General features: G+C 56.2%; 1 protein-coding gene across 1 annotated transcript in view; it reads right to left on the bottom strand.

Annotated features, from left to right (window-relative positions):
• Window positions 1-14,235, bottom strand: part of LOC136005923 (hydrocephalus-inducing protein-like) — a gene marked incomplete at its 5' end in the record, with an annotated part of 47,474 nt that overhangs the window by 3,472 nt on the left and 29,767 nt on the right. The window contains 14 exons of the mRNA XM_065663814.1: window positions 293-485; window positions 844-1,058; window positions 2,461-2,625; window positions 3,363-3,512; window positions 3,908-4,099; window positions 4,187-4,314; window positions 5,163-5,299; window positions 6,146-6,321; window positions 7,052-7,182; window positions 7,642-7,819; window positions 8,587-8,724; window positions 9,590-9,799; window positions 10,508-10,547; window positions 13,319-13,632. Of these exons, the coding sequence (XP_065519886.1) occupies window positions 293-485; window positions 844-1,058; window positions 2,461-2,625; window positions 3,363-3,512; window positions 3,908-4,099; window positions 4,187-4,314; window positions 5,163-5,299; window positions 6,146-6,321; window positions 7,052-7,182; window positions 7,642-7,819; window positions 8,587-8,724; window positions 9,590-9,799; window positions 10,508-10,547; window positions 13,319-13,632 (2,367 nt within the window). The remainder of the gene's footprint in view (window positions 1-292; window positions 486-843; window positions 1,059-2,460; window positions 2,626-3,362; window positions 3,513-3,907; window positions 4,100-4,186; window positions 4,315-5,162; window positions 5,300-6,145; window positions 6,322-7,051; window positions 7,183-7,641; window positions 7,820-8,586; window positions 8,725-9,589; window positions 9,800-10,507; window positions 10,548-13,318; window positions 13,633-14,235) is intronic.

Raw genomic sequence — 14,235 nt, 5'->3', positions numbered from 1 at the left:
GAGCCCGGCAGGTTGCTCCCACGGCACGGGTGCTACAGTGCAGAGCCAGGACAACCGAGCTGCTCACTGGAGGAGCAACACCTCGAACAGGGGAGAAAGGCAATGACAGGGCTCAGGAACTCTGGCAGTCCTGCCCAGCACTTTCTCTCTGGGATACCCCGGCACAAGCGAGTCTGCGCTCGCAAGTGTCCTTCAGTTCCTGCCGTGGGAGAGATGTGGCGCAAATGCTGGGGTCCAGGGGCCCATCCTGTCCCTGCTGCGTTACCTCTCTGGTGCCAGGGGCCTCCACGCAGGATCCTGATAGCGTAAGGCGGAGCGCCTCGCTGCCCGGGATGAAGCACCGCAGCCCCTCGTACTGGACAGCCTGGCTCAGCTTCGAGGGGCGGAAGGTCACAACGAAGGGGACATCCACCCCTGGCCTGATGTAACCCTTCGTGGGGCTGATAGAAAAGTCCGGCTGGAAGCTCTCCACGTCCCACAAAAACCTTGCCAAGGAAAGCACAAGGACAGGAAAGAAGGATTAGCCACGGGGAGCTGTCAAGGCAGGGTAAGTCTCAGCGTGAGGCTCTCCGTCTCTGGTGGGCTTTCCCACCACATCTCAGGCCTGATGCTGAGCCACCTGGCAATAAGGCTTCAGGCTGGGCAGGACCCACTGCACCCATCTCTAAATGAGCTTTTGCTCGTACCCCCTTGCTAACTGCCAGGGCCTGACTGCACGGCCATGGCTGCACGACTCTCCAGCGGGATGGAGAAGCAGAGAGGAGCTATCTGGGCACACTACGGCTCCTCACAACCCTCATCCAAGCAATCAGCCCTCAGAGAGGCGGGGGGGCCCTGCTTTACCTGACTCCTGCGTCGCCCGCGTTCCGCATGACGACGCGCCGGCACGTGTAGCTCTGCCGTACCACGGCTCCAAAGCTGAGCTGGTCTTGGTCCAAGCTCACGAGGCTGCCCTGGCAGGAGCCCCGCACCGCAAAGAGGGAGCGCACCAGCCCGCGGCACTCCAGCAGCACTTCCCCGCTGAACGGCTGCATGCGGCGCTTCGGGGAGAAGGTCACCTCCACTTTGCAGGTGTCTCCTCTGGCCTTCAGCTTTAGCTCCTTGCTGGGCTTCAAGCACAGAACCTACCCGAAGAGATGAGTGGAGACTATTTCATCTGGCAAGCCAGCTGCGGAGCCTCCCTCACCAGACTCAGGGAAGAGGCTTCCAATTCCTCTTCTGTCCGCACCAACACTGACCCAGTCCCACTCATTCCCTCGTAGGCATTCCTAGGTAATACCAAAGGTGTTTTCTGCCATGTGTCCACCTGGTCACGGTGAGGTCACCTCTGCCTTCTAAAGCTTTCATGGAAGTTCCAACAGAGCTGTAACCCTCCCTCTTTCAAGATTCACCTCCCTCGCCTTTCCAGATCTAAAATATGTGGCTGCATCCTGACCTATGCGTCTAAAACAGGTTAGAGGAATTGTGCCGCCTTCTCACTTGTGGCTCTCGGGGAGTCCTGGCACCCAGCTCAGCTGAAGCATTCACACTGCAAGCATCTGCTGGCAGAGCAGTGCCAGCAGGGAGGACGGGGCAGGCACAGGCAGCCAGGGCAGCCCACAGCTGTCATTAGCTACTACCTCCCACCCACAGCAGCTCATCGCTCCCTGCAGGCACGCTAAAGTGCTCTGCAGAGAAGGAATGGCACTTACCCCAGCTTCCTGCAACTCTGGCACGGTGGATGTGACTCTGAGCTTAAAGGCGAGAGGGCCTGCACTCTTGTTGGCTATGGTGACGATCTTCTTCACCGTCTGCCCAATGCAGATGTTTCCTAGCTTCACCACCTTTCCTGGTGGATGCACAACGTCAACCTGAGGCAGGAGGGATTGATATCAAGCCAAAGGAAAGAAGGAGAAGAGGTTTTCTGCCACTCTCGTGGCAGAAACACAAACCATGCTAGGCTGGGGAAGAGATGAGGAAATGAGAAAACCATGCTGGTTGCCACCTGCACTTTTAGCATTTAGATTTCATCTCACCTTCATTTCTATGCCCCTTCCTTGGGCCTCAACAGTCAGCTTCTCAGCCGGGGCACACGGAGGCAGCAACAAGCTGTTGTGGCTGTTGTCGTCTTTAGGTGTCCGTAGGAGCTGCGCACAGAGGGAAGAGAAACCACAGACAGCATGAGTTTCTGGACCTTCACCACGTGAACAGACTCCCCAGACGAGCCATCCCCTCCCATACTCTTTCCCCCCAGTGGCAGGGATTATCCAAGTCCCTCCACAGCCTGCCAGCAGAGCCGGCTAACCCTGGAATGCCACCGGGCTTTGCCCTGCGCGCTGCCCCCGTCTCCCTGGCACAAGCCTGGGAATGCTGGAGCGCTGGGAATCTCCAGGAGCGTGCACAGACCTTCCCCCTCACCTGCTCCTCAGCAAGGTGCTGCTGGTCAAACTCCAGTGAGTAAACCCCACAGGGGTTCTTCACCACCACTGTCCCCTCTTCCCCATGGCTCTGTGGCAGCAGCGGTCCCAGCTCGAGCTCTGCGGGGCTCAACTCCAGCCGTGGCTCCAGACCACATCCCAAGACCGGCACCCGCAGGCGTTGGCTGCTCTGGCAAATCTGGATCTGCAGCTCGCCCCGGTAGCACTTCTGCAAAGAAGCAGCACAGAAAGCTCCTCCGTGAAGCCCCAGGTGACAGCGCCTCCAAGGCAACAATCGCCCCAGGGTCAGGGGTCTTCTCAGCACCTCTAAGCTGAACCCAAACCAGGCAGTTACTTAGAGCAGGGGCTACAGCATCTGCATGGCTCTGAGTAACTGCGGTGAGTCCTGCTGGGGAGTGTAACTGCGCAGTTGGCTACCAGATGGATCTAAAACAGCCTATCAGAGGTTTTCACCTAGTCGTGGGGGAGCGCAACGCACGTGAGAAAAGTCTGCTTTCTCAGACACAGTCCTGGCGCTGCAGCACCGGGCAAACATCAGCTGTGTGAAAGAGGCAGCTGAGCTCTCACTGGACAGAAATAAGGATCGTCTTCTCTGCTCAGTGCTTGGCTCTGGTCAAAGCCAGACACGAGACGCTGAAATCTCCACGAGCAATTGAAAGATCCCTGCGACTGTCCCCAGCCATGGAAGCACTTGGGTCCATCCTGTCACACGCTGCCAGTTTCCAAGTCACGGTGGCCACATGCAAACTGCCTTTGGGAATGCTCCACCATTTAAGCTGACTCCCAGACTGCGTGGGACCGTGCAGGGGAAACTGAGGAACGGTGGGCACAGGGCTGGCAGAAAGCTCCACGCGGAGGCAGAGCTCATTCCCCGCTCCCTGTGCTGGCCTCCCCTTACCACACTGCCCTGACAGTCCTCCTGGGGGTGACACCCACCAAACTCACCTCTTCCGTGGGTGAAAAACGGACTTGGACATGGCACTGCTGTCCTGGAGCGAGGGTTCCAGCTGAGGGCAGCACCTCAAAGCCACAGGGCGCGGGCCTCATCTCCTCCCGCAGCTTGTCACGCTCGCTCGCTGGCAGATGTTTGTCCACCTGCGCACAGAAACCAGTCGCGTGAGGTCTCCTTGGTCTGCGAGGACAGACCCTCGGTTCCTGCAGTGCTCCGAGATGCTGGCATGGTGCAGGGAGCACCTTCATCCCACCCAGACGTGGCCACCCCTGCCTAGAACTGGAGGGCAAACATGTTGGCAGGGCAGGCAGATGGGGAGGCAGTGTCCTCGGAGGGGGAGGAATGGGTGAAGATGGCAGAGAAGTGAAGCGTCAGCTAGTGAGCAGGCCCAGGTGAACCAGCCTTGCTCTGTACCCTCAAAAGCTTCCTCAAGCGAGCTGCAGCCCAAGTGCTCAGGCAGCCAGAGGGGCGGGAAAGCCAAGAGAGGCAAAGAAAACCCAACCGAGAAGTTGTGTGTTACACGTTGTCTGTGCTTTACCTCCTTAACAGCCTCATTCATGCTCATGGACCATTTACAGGGGACCTGGGACGTGTTGTGGAGCTGGATGGTTTCTTCCTGCCACTGCCCACACTGGACAGAGGAGAACTCCAGCCTGTCCCTCGAGAGGCAGAGGGACGGCTCAGCCACAATGGCACGCAGGCGGACCTGGAACGTGGGGCCTCCTCTGACCTAGAGAAGGACAGAGCATCCAGTTGAGAGCCCGGCTGACACTCGCTGCTGTGCCCAACCTGCTGCCTGCCCCACAAGCTGGCCTACCTTGATGGGCAGGAGCACATCCACCTTTCCCAGGGGCACGTTGGCACTTTGTGGGTCGAAGCACACTTCAAATGTCTTGGTCTCACAGCAGGGCAGGCGCTTCACAAGGTCCAGGCACACGCTGAAGCCTGAACACAGGAAAATCAAGCAGCTGAGATACACAAGCAACAGGAAATGGCTCAGAAGCACGGCAAGGCCACAGGGGTGTCCTGGCTGGGAGCTCTGTGAAAGACCCCTTTCCATCTCCAGAGAAGCTGCTCTGCTCCCCTTGTCACTGCCCAAAGCAAAAGGATTTTCACAGCCAGAATCCAGGGGTTGCAGGCTAAAAACGAACCACATTGGTTGAGGAGCTCCAGCAATTCCTTCAGCAGGCATCTCAGGGAAGGACGCATACACCTCTCCAAAGGACAATTTCCAACTAAGATACCAAATGCTGTGGTGTTCCCTGGACAGCGGCTTAGAAGAGACGCCTGGCCACCCGTCACAGACAGCAGTCCCCGTGTGACGGAGCTGCAGCCTTACCCCAAGGCCTCTTTGCGAAGCCTGTTTCGATACGGCACAGGATCCCACAGGCCGTTCAATAAGGCTGAGCAGAAGTGCTCTGGCACTAGGAACTCTAAACAAAGCACTTTCGAACCACAGAGGGTCCATCTGGCTGCAACATAAACCCTCAGAGTGCACAAAGAAACTCCGATGGTGCTCACGGGAGCCAAGAGCAGTAGATGCTGAGAGGCGATCACGCTGATCAGCCCATCTGGCCCCTGCAATGACTTTTTAGGGCAGCCACAGGCAGACCAGGTCTCTGGGCACTGCTCGACAGAATTCAGGCTCTTGAACAGGGCACCGGCCAGAGCGGTACTAAGGAGGAAAAAGCTGCCCAAGGAAGTACTCAAATCTCCCCATGCCCAATGGCTCCAGCTGATGTGGCAGAGACAGCCCCTTCAAGCCCCCGTGAAGCCTCTTTACCACTGGTTACCTGTGTTATACAGGACATATCCATCAGCCTTGAAAGATGCAGGGAAGTGCCCGGTGTTGGTGAGCTTCACCATGTGTGTGTGGATGTCACCGGGAACGACATAGCCAAGGTCCAGGACGTATTCGGGCAGCTCAGCTCTGAAAGGAGGAGGAAGGACACTCTGTAAAGCCCAGCATGGCGTGGGGTGGAGAAGCAAATGGAGGGGATAATTCTGTATCCACTGCTGTGAAAACTCAAGCCAAGCCCAGGAAACCCAAGGCCTGACCTGAGCACCCAGTAATAAGACTTGGCTAAGTCATGGGGAGTGCAGGGCCTAGGATTTATCAGCCACCAGCGGGATCTTCGAGTCAGTTTAAAGCGGGTACTGGACACAGTTCCTATGCTGTGAAAAGCCATTGCAGAGAAGTCCACTGCGTCTCCACGGGTCTCAATGAAACTGCTAAGCTGGTGGCTGGCCCAAGCCTGAAACTGCTTCAGGACCTTCTCACAGGATTTCCTTGCAGAGGATACCTCCACTGCTCTGCAGCCAGATCTGTCCCCAAAGCAGCGCTTGAGAGTATCGCGTGCAGTAACCTACACTACAAGATTGCTGTGAAGGTCTTTTTGCAGGCAATCCCACTTGGAAAAGCACATAAGGGATCTGGACCATTCCCTGCTCTTCCTGCTTAGTGGGGTCTGCTTCTCGGCACAAAGACACCGGCTTGGAGATGCCCCTTTCACAGCTGGTCAGCAGGGGTGGTGCCTGTGCTGTCTGCAAGGGCTTGCTGGTCTGCACCCCCTCAGCTCTGAGAACAGAACCCAGCAACTGTGGGGAGTGGAGCACCTCCAGAGCTCAGGGTAGCACTGTGCAAGTGAGGACACCGAGCTGCCCACAGGGAGCACGGCGTAGCTCTCAGCATCAGGCCCTTTCTGAAGTCTTCAGCTATTCCCAACTCTGAGACACAAGGAGCTCTCAGGGGCAGGGCTGCACTGCTGGCTGTTACCCTCGCGGCCCCTGGAGACAGGCTACAGGAGTCCCTACTAACTTGAGAAGCCTCCGATGTACACGCTGGTGAAAGGCAGTGTCCTCCGGGGGACGGGAGGCGAGAGCTTTCTGCTGCTCCAGGGCATGTTCCTCAATCAGCATCTCCTCCATCTGCATCTGCAGCTGAGCATCCCACTGAGGAAAGGAAAGACAGGGGCTGGTTAGCCAAGGTCCTTCCCAAGGCACAAGCTTGTCTCGGGTGGAGGATCCCACTCTGCTCTTGTTGAGAGGGACGACGGAGTCAGTCTGTCTCACTGGTCGGTGTCTGTGACACTTCCTGTTCTCTCAGGCAGGATCATATCCCCACAGAAATGAACTCCAGTGTCTCTGCCTGCCCAGTTATCAAAGCTGATCTGGACAGACACACAAACAAGCCAGAAACCTTCCAAAGCTCCAAGTATGTCCCTGCCTCCAGTCAGTGCCAAAGCAGCCTGGACAAAAGCTCTCCTGGAAAGGGGACCATGAGAGAGCTGGAGCCTCCTGGAGATACAGAACACAGCACAGCCTCAGGCTGCATTCAGGCTGCTGCTTTACGCTCTGTAAACCTGGCAGGGCTTGGCCGGTGAGCAACAAACCCCCCAGCACCGCCCTGTGTGTCCTTCAGAGCACCAGAAACCCAACTGCCCGAGCACAGCTTTCAGCATCTCCCTGGCTGGGGTAGTCAGGAGCTGGCGCATCACCACGAGGGACAACTCCCAGAGGTGGGCAGCCCAAGGGGCACGCTGAGCTGACACACTCCGTGGCCAGGGGTGTGCAGGGAGGTGCCCAGTGCCGGCAGGGCCCTGGGCAGCTGCCGTGGGGCGCAGGGGCTCCAGTGTCTCGCAGGAGGGTGGCACGTGCGGGACAGGGCAGCAGCTCTACTCACCACGGTGCCCGAGTCGTCCACGCGGGGCTCAGCTGCCACAGCCTCCCCCAGAGCAATGGCCTCTTCTCTCTGGCTGCCTTTGTCCAGCTTTTCTTTGGCCTTTAGGAGGATCTTCTCATATTTGGCGTTGCCTGAAAGCACAGGACACCACCCATAGCAGTGGGGCAGCACAAATCCCACGGAAGACGGGAAGCCCCATTCCCCCGACACCCAGACACAAACTGCTCCAGCAATGTAGGGAAAGGAGATCCTGCTGCTTCTCACCCCCACCCGTCTTTCTCGCCACACAGGAGCATCTCAGCCCCACAGCGTGATGCAAACCCAACCCCTGTCAAAATCCCTGCCAGCCTCTATTACAGCTTTCCCAAGCTTTTCTGCCCAGCCATCATCTTCCCAGACCTCTTGGCAAGCTGTGCACGATGGTTCCTGCGGCAAAGCCCACATGGGCTCATCTGCCAGAGGCTAAAGAAGCAGCCAGAGGGCTGACCTTGTCTGACAGCCCTGAAACCTCCAGGCCTGCTGGAGGTGCCTGTGAGCTGCCCTGTGGGCATATGGCATGGGGGAAAGCCGAGCAGACAGGCAGTGTTCACCTTTGATGTTCCTGGGCAGGTCCAAGTGGATCCTGGGAAAGGTCCCCTCTCCTTTCAGGGAGATTTTTTCTGGCTCCAGGTGACCCAGTTGGATCTGGAAAGCCCTGCAGAAGACTCCAGGCACTCCTGGCAGGTAATACACTTTCAGCACTTGCTGCTTGCCAGGTTCAACGTAACCCTGCAGGGCACACAAGAGGGAGGGACGCAGTGTACCAAAGAGGATTCACTGGAGGGATGGCTCACATGACAGACGCGCTGAGAACACAAGACAGGTTCTCATACATAAGGAAACATCAGACATCACCACCTCCAGCTTTCCTGTATCCAATCGCCTGAGTCTCACTGCTCTTCTGCTCACAGGGTTTACCCTCTGCTAGCCAGAGCCAGGCACAACAAACCAAAGCTCTTTCACCAGCTGCTCTGGAAGAACGGAGAAGGGCCTCTGCTTCCAGCAGGGCCAGCAGCTCCTGGCAGCAGCTTGCAGGAGAGGACATCAGCATGTCACCCCTCAGACGGACAGGCACTGAGGAAGGTGGAAGCCACTTGGCCCTTTGGCTTCCTCTTCCCATCGCAAAAGGGCACCAAGACAGGAACACTGCTCCAGCTCTAAGACACCCAGGCAGGATGACAAGCTGCGATGGAGTGATGCTCCAGTGATGGCACAACCAGAGAGCTCAGCACTCAGCTCCAAAGAGCTCCCGGAGCACTCGTGCCTCCCACTGGTGCTTGCTGTAGGACAGCAGAGCCAGCGGCGCCCAAGGACAATCAGGGGCTCCGTTAGGATTCTGCTCGATGGACCTCCTCTGCCTCTGCAACAGTCGCTCACAGCCCTGTGTCTCCTGGCTGGTTTTGGACGGGGCTTGTGTGTTCATTCCCCCTGTTTTCCCCCAAAGCGCTCTCCTGGGCAGCCTGACACAGGCCGGGTGAAGCCCTTGTGCTACTCACCCTGCTGGGCACGACCAGGGGCACGCCAGGCAGAGGGCTGGCTGCAGTGCCTGTGCCGGGGCTCAGCACCGCAAAGGCAAATCCCAGCTTGCCGCTGTTTTGCAGGGTCAGCGCTGCTTCCGTGACTTTGTTAAACACCTGAGCAGAGGACAGAAGAGCAGGAAGTTACAGGCACACGTCTGCTGCCAAGAATTTCATTCCTCTTCCATCGGGTTGAAAGCAAAGGAACACAGCCCAGAAGCAGGGAGCGCACAGGAGAGATGGGCACTGGGCTCTCTGGGTTAGCCTGGGCAGCCCGCGGCCACAGGGTACCCTGGGCCCTACACAGGAACAGCTATTTGTGGCAGAGGTGCAATAGCAACCATGGAAAGATCAGTAATAAAGCAAGTAGGGGACACAAGCTCTCTGCACTTGAAGGTGTCACCCAACTGCGAGCTGAAACACAGGAGGAGGCATTGGGGCATTTCAGGAGAAAAGGCACCTGCACACAAGTATTTGTGGGCACAACACAAGCCAAAAGGGAGGGAGAGAGGGCAACGCACACAGGGCCAACAGCTGGAAACAGCTGTGGGGGTTGTAACCGGAAAGAAGTACAGTGAGGGTTATTCGGGGACATTCTACCCAGCTACGGTGACTGGAAGCCCAGGTCAGCTGCCTCCTTGGTTGATGAATCAGGAGCATTAAAAGAGAGCACCTCATTTGGGCTTTAGGAGCAGATCAGCGGATGGATGTCTCAGGGACACATCCCTCTGCAGATCACCACTGGGATCCTGCCTGCCCCAGGAGGCAGCGTTAGTTAGAGGAGGGATTCCCAGCTTTGGGCGGAGCTGGGGTGGAGATGGCCATTAAACGCCAGCTTGGAGGTATCCCCCAAACTTTGGACTTCCAAGCCACAGAGCCAGCGAAGCAGCTGGGAAGGGGGGAGAGCCCTGGACCCGGGTGGGCAGCAGCCCACCAGTCATGCTTGGAGGCAAGGAGCACTGACAAGAGCAGCGTGCGGTACCTGCAGCCCGCAGTCGATCTCGGTGGTGTCCAGGAGGTAGCTGATGCGCGAGGCCTCCCCACGCAGAGCCACCTCGTAGCTCGGGCCTCCCTCCACCCTGCACAGCGCCGTGACCTGGCTGACGGTGTTGGCGTGGCCGAAGAAGGAGAAGGAGACGCGCTGGCTCTGGCCCGGCTGCAGCTCACCGTGCAGCGGCAGGATATCGAAAACCTGCAGGCAGGGAGGAGAGATCCACACGTGGAGCACGGGACTGATGCAGGAGAGCAGCCTCAGCTTGGGCCAAAGGACAGACGTGGCTGCAGGGGCCTCTTCCTCAAACACAGGCAACATCATCCTCATCTCACACTGCAGCCGTTCCACTCACCAACGGAGAGACCATGGGGAAAACCTTCTCCCACAGTCCCAATTAATGCAGTAGCTAATACACTACATTCATTTGTGGTGTCTCCTGGCAGCAAGAAATTCTCTCTGCTGCAGAACTTGCCTTCAAAAACACCTTTTCCTGCCCTCAGAAGAACACGAGACTGGGAGCTGAGAGCCTGTGGAGCCGGGGGCAGGATCCAGCCCAGCTCCTCGCACTCCTCATGCTTTTCCCTGTCTCTGATTCACATCCTGCTCTCTCCAGATGCTGCAGCAACTGCTGCCGCAGCAAATGCTGCCGCAGCAAATGCTGCTGCAGGAATTTCCTACCCACCACTAGATGAGGACCAAGATGGATAAAGTCCTCCATAGCTGCCGCACAAGGAATGTTCTTGACCAGCCCGATAACACCTCCCATGTGGCCTCTCCAATGACCAGTGATGCGCTTGTTATGACATGAGGCCACTCTGGGAGCAGCACCCAGGACACCAGTGGGAGTGGGAGTACGTAACTGCTTGCTACACTGGAAATGTGGAAGTGAGACAGATTCCCACTTACCTCCTCCACACCCAAGGCGAGGGGCTCTGTCTCCATGAACCTGGAAAAAGAACAGACCTTTGCTCAGGGACCTTGCAGTGGGAGGGAGGGAAGTCTGCACAGCAGCTCCTCGGCAGGATGGGGCCCCTGCGGGGGCATCAGTGCTGTGAGCTCAGCAATGAGCTCCAAAACTGGGATGGAGCAGGTCAACGCCTGGCAATGACACTGCTATAGCAGCGCTGCAGGCAGCTGGCAACTGCTTGCCTCCAGATCTGCTATCTCCTGCTGCGTGATTCTGAAGATCCATTCCGTCACTGGAGAAAACACCTTGGTGCAAAGGCTTAGCTCAGCTTTGAGCTCTCAGAGGTCCAAGGGCTGAGGCTTAGGGTTAGTCTGTCTCTAACCACGTGGGTCTACAACAAGAGTAACCATGAGAGATTCGTGCCTCAGAAGTCAGAGAAAGGGCACACGTTGGTCTACACTGCCTATGTCCAGCCACACAGCAACAGTTGGATTGTGTTGCTCATATCACAGAATCCCAAGGGTTGGAAGGGACCTAAAAAGATCATCTAGTCCAACCCCCCTGCAAGAGCAGGGTAACCTACAGTACATCACACAGGAACTTGTCCAGGCGGGCCTTGAATATCTCCAGTGTAGGAGACTCCACAACCCCCCTGGGCAACCTGTTCCAGTGCTCTGTCACTCTTACAGTAAAGAAGTTCTTCCTGACGTTAACGTGGAACTTCCTATGTTCCAGTTTACACCCATTGCCCCTTGTCCTATCACTGGATATCACTGAAAAAAGCCTAGCTCCATCATCCTGACACCTACCCTTTACATATTTGTAAACATTGATGAGGTCACCCCTCAGTCTCCTCTTTTGCAAGCTAAAGAGACCCAGCTCCCTCAGCCTCTCCTCATAAGGGAGATGTTCCACTCCCTTAATCATCTTTGTGGCTCTGCGCTGGACTCCTTCAAGCAATTCCCTGTCCTTCTTGAACAGAGGGGCCCAGAACTGGACGCAATATTCCAGATGCGGCCTCACCAAGGCTGAGTAGAGGGGGAGGAGAACCTCTCTTGACCTACTAACCACTCCCTTTCTAATGCACCCTAAGATGCCATTTGCCTTCTTGGCCACAAGAGCACATTGCTGGCTCATGGTCATCCTCCTATCCACCAGGACCCCCAGGTCCCTTTCCCCTTCACTACTTTCCAGCAGGTCAGCCCCCAACCTGTACTGGTACATGGGGTTGTTCTTCCCCAGATGCAAGACTCTACACTTGCCCTTGTTAAATTTCATCAAGTTTCTCCCCGCCCAACTCTCCAGCCTGTCCAGGTCTCGCTGAATGGCAGCACATATGATCACTCTGCCCCAGGTAGCAGCAATGACCAAAGAGCAAGGAGGAAAGAACGGGCTGGACAATTAGAAAGAAAAAAATGTAAACACACAAAGTCTTGTTGAGGCAGAGAAACAGCATTTTTCTCTCCTGACCAAAATAAACGTGCGCGACTGATCCTGGGAGTCTCTGATGACCAGCTCCAGCAAGGTCCCAGGTAGGGAAAGTTCCAGTCTTTGATCTCCCCTTCATGAGACCTGATGCTTGATTCCCTCCATGTCAGACTGAGTTAGAGCTGATGATTTAGAATACCAACAGTGCTTAGTGTGGACCAGAAATAACATCTGACACGCTGCCCTTCTGCAGGCTCCTAATGAACACTTTGAGTGTTTGGTGGTAACACCTTGGAGACCATCTTCATTTCCAGCTCTGGCACACAGCATCCCATGGTGTCTGCTGAGCGCCCCGGAGTGCCCCAGTGCCCTGGTCGTCTCCCCCAAGCCCTCCTAATAGCCACAGCTCATCTCCAGTTCCCAAGAGGTCACCTCCTCCGAGTCAGATCCCAATTCCCTTCACACAGCTGCTTCTTGATCGTTTCCCTTGTTTGTAATAACAGCGCTTCAGTGCCACGTGGTGAACTTTGCTGGGTTTCCTAGGGCATTACGGAAAACCATTTGCTACCGTCTTTCAAACTGCCCAGAGCAGACTTTTGTGCTATGCAGAGAAGCCGCAGCAGAAGGAACACTAGGAATGTGCTTCTAGATGTGCTTCAGCACCACTACAAGTTTGCTCTTGGCCTTGGAAACCATAGACCACCACTGCATGGTCCTCCTTCCCAGGGATGTCCATACAAGGGCTCCCTCCAGCATCTACAGCTGGACCTAAAGTCACAGCAGAACCTGCCATTCCTCACTAAAACTCTACATAGCTCTTCTGTGAATGTGACGTGCAGTTCAAGAGATGAACACTCACTTCAAGGGGCTGTTTGCCTCAGGCCACGAAGATCTGAGAAAGCAGCTTTCTACATCAGCCCTCCTGCCCCCAGGAACCCATACAGGCCTACAGCAAAGCAGAGCAAGGGACTGCGACAGCAGTGTGTCACTCTGATGGCAGTGCCTGGGTAGGATCTTAGTACAAAATGACAACAGATGGGCTTAGCAGGGAAGGACACCTTCTACATCCGCTTCTCCAAGTGCCGAAGCACGGCTTTGCAGCTGCAGAGATAAAGCAGGACTCCAGCTTATGGCTATGTGAAAAGGGTCAGTAGTGTCCTACAGTCCCAGCCTGGCTGGAGAATGCTGTCTCCTTCCCAGCATCAAACCGGCGGAGATCACCTGTTCCCTGAGCACCTTGGCTGAGCACAACTCAGAGGTGTGATTTCCTCAAGGGAAGGTTGAAAACAATTTGGCAGATCAGGCAAATGGCCTCGGGCTTTGCAAACCACAAACAGGACATCAGGAAGAAGAGCTTCCAGGAGAGGGAGAGGTGCGCATACCTCACTGGGTTCACCTGGCTGTCCTTCAGGAATGCCCAGTGGTACTGGACAACCAGTGGGCTGCAGTTGGTCATCTCCATGTAACGCACATCCTTGCTGTCATTCAAGATGCAGCCAAAGTCCACGGCCGTGCTCTGGATCTGGAGATTCGGGAAGTAGACTTCTCCCCGGACGGTGACCTGCTCTTCGTGAGGATGCTCCAGGAACTTGATCTTCAGAGCCTTCTCCGCTGCCCGGATAAGCAAATCCTCCTCATAAGCAGGGTTAAATCCGATGCAGAGTTGAAGTTCCTCCCCTGTCCTCAGCTTCATGGGCTGCAAGCAGATGAAGAGAAAATGTTCAACGTGTGACCCCAACACGGGCTTCTCGCTTCATCCTTCATTTTCTTCACGCTGTCTGACCAAGCACCACACTTTTTTCTGAAGCTGCCTGAGGCTCACGGTTCTGTGCTCTGCACCAATACAAGAGGAAATCCACATTGGTCTCCTGAATTCTGGAGCCGCAGAAGCCACCTGCTAAACACAACCAAAGCAGCACTCTGGCACCCAGGCCTTCGCCCTCACTCTGGAGGAACTCCTTTAGCCTGCAGCACAGCGGTGGCTGCACCTCTGACAACACGTGCACTGCAGAGCCCATGCCCAACACCTTCCGCACACACCAGGGCAGGAGCCAGACAGCAGCTGGAGAAGCCTACCTCAGCCTTCCCAAAGGCAGGGCTGCCCTCAAAGACAGCAAGCTGTTCCCCAGCTTATCTGAGGATGGCTGCTGGAGAGCTGGCATGCCTTCCAGCAGACACCTTTCCTACAGCTTGCCCACAGCTGGGTGCCTGCTCCCTCCTCCCCCTGTCTTCAAGCCAGGAGGTCTCTTCCCAATTCAGATGGCATTCTGTTTCCTTCAGCAGCTCGTTTCACATCTGA

Source organism: Lathamus discolor, chromosome Z (assembly GCF_037157495.1).
Source record: "Lathamus discolor isolate bLatDis1 chromosome Z, bLatDis1.hap1, whole genome shotgun sequence".
In the NCBI taxonomy this organism is placed as follows: Eukaryota; Metazoa; Chordata; class Aves; order Psittaciformes; family Psittacidae; genus Lathamus; species Lathamus discolor.
This window is presented reverse-complemented; position numbering and strand designations above follow the sequence as displayed.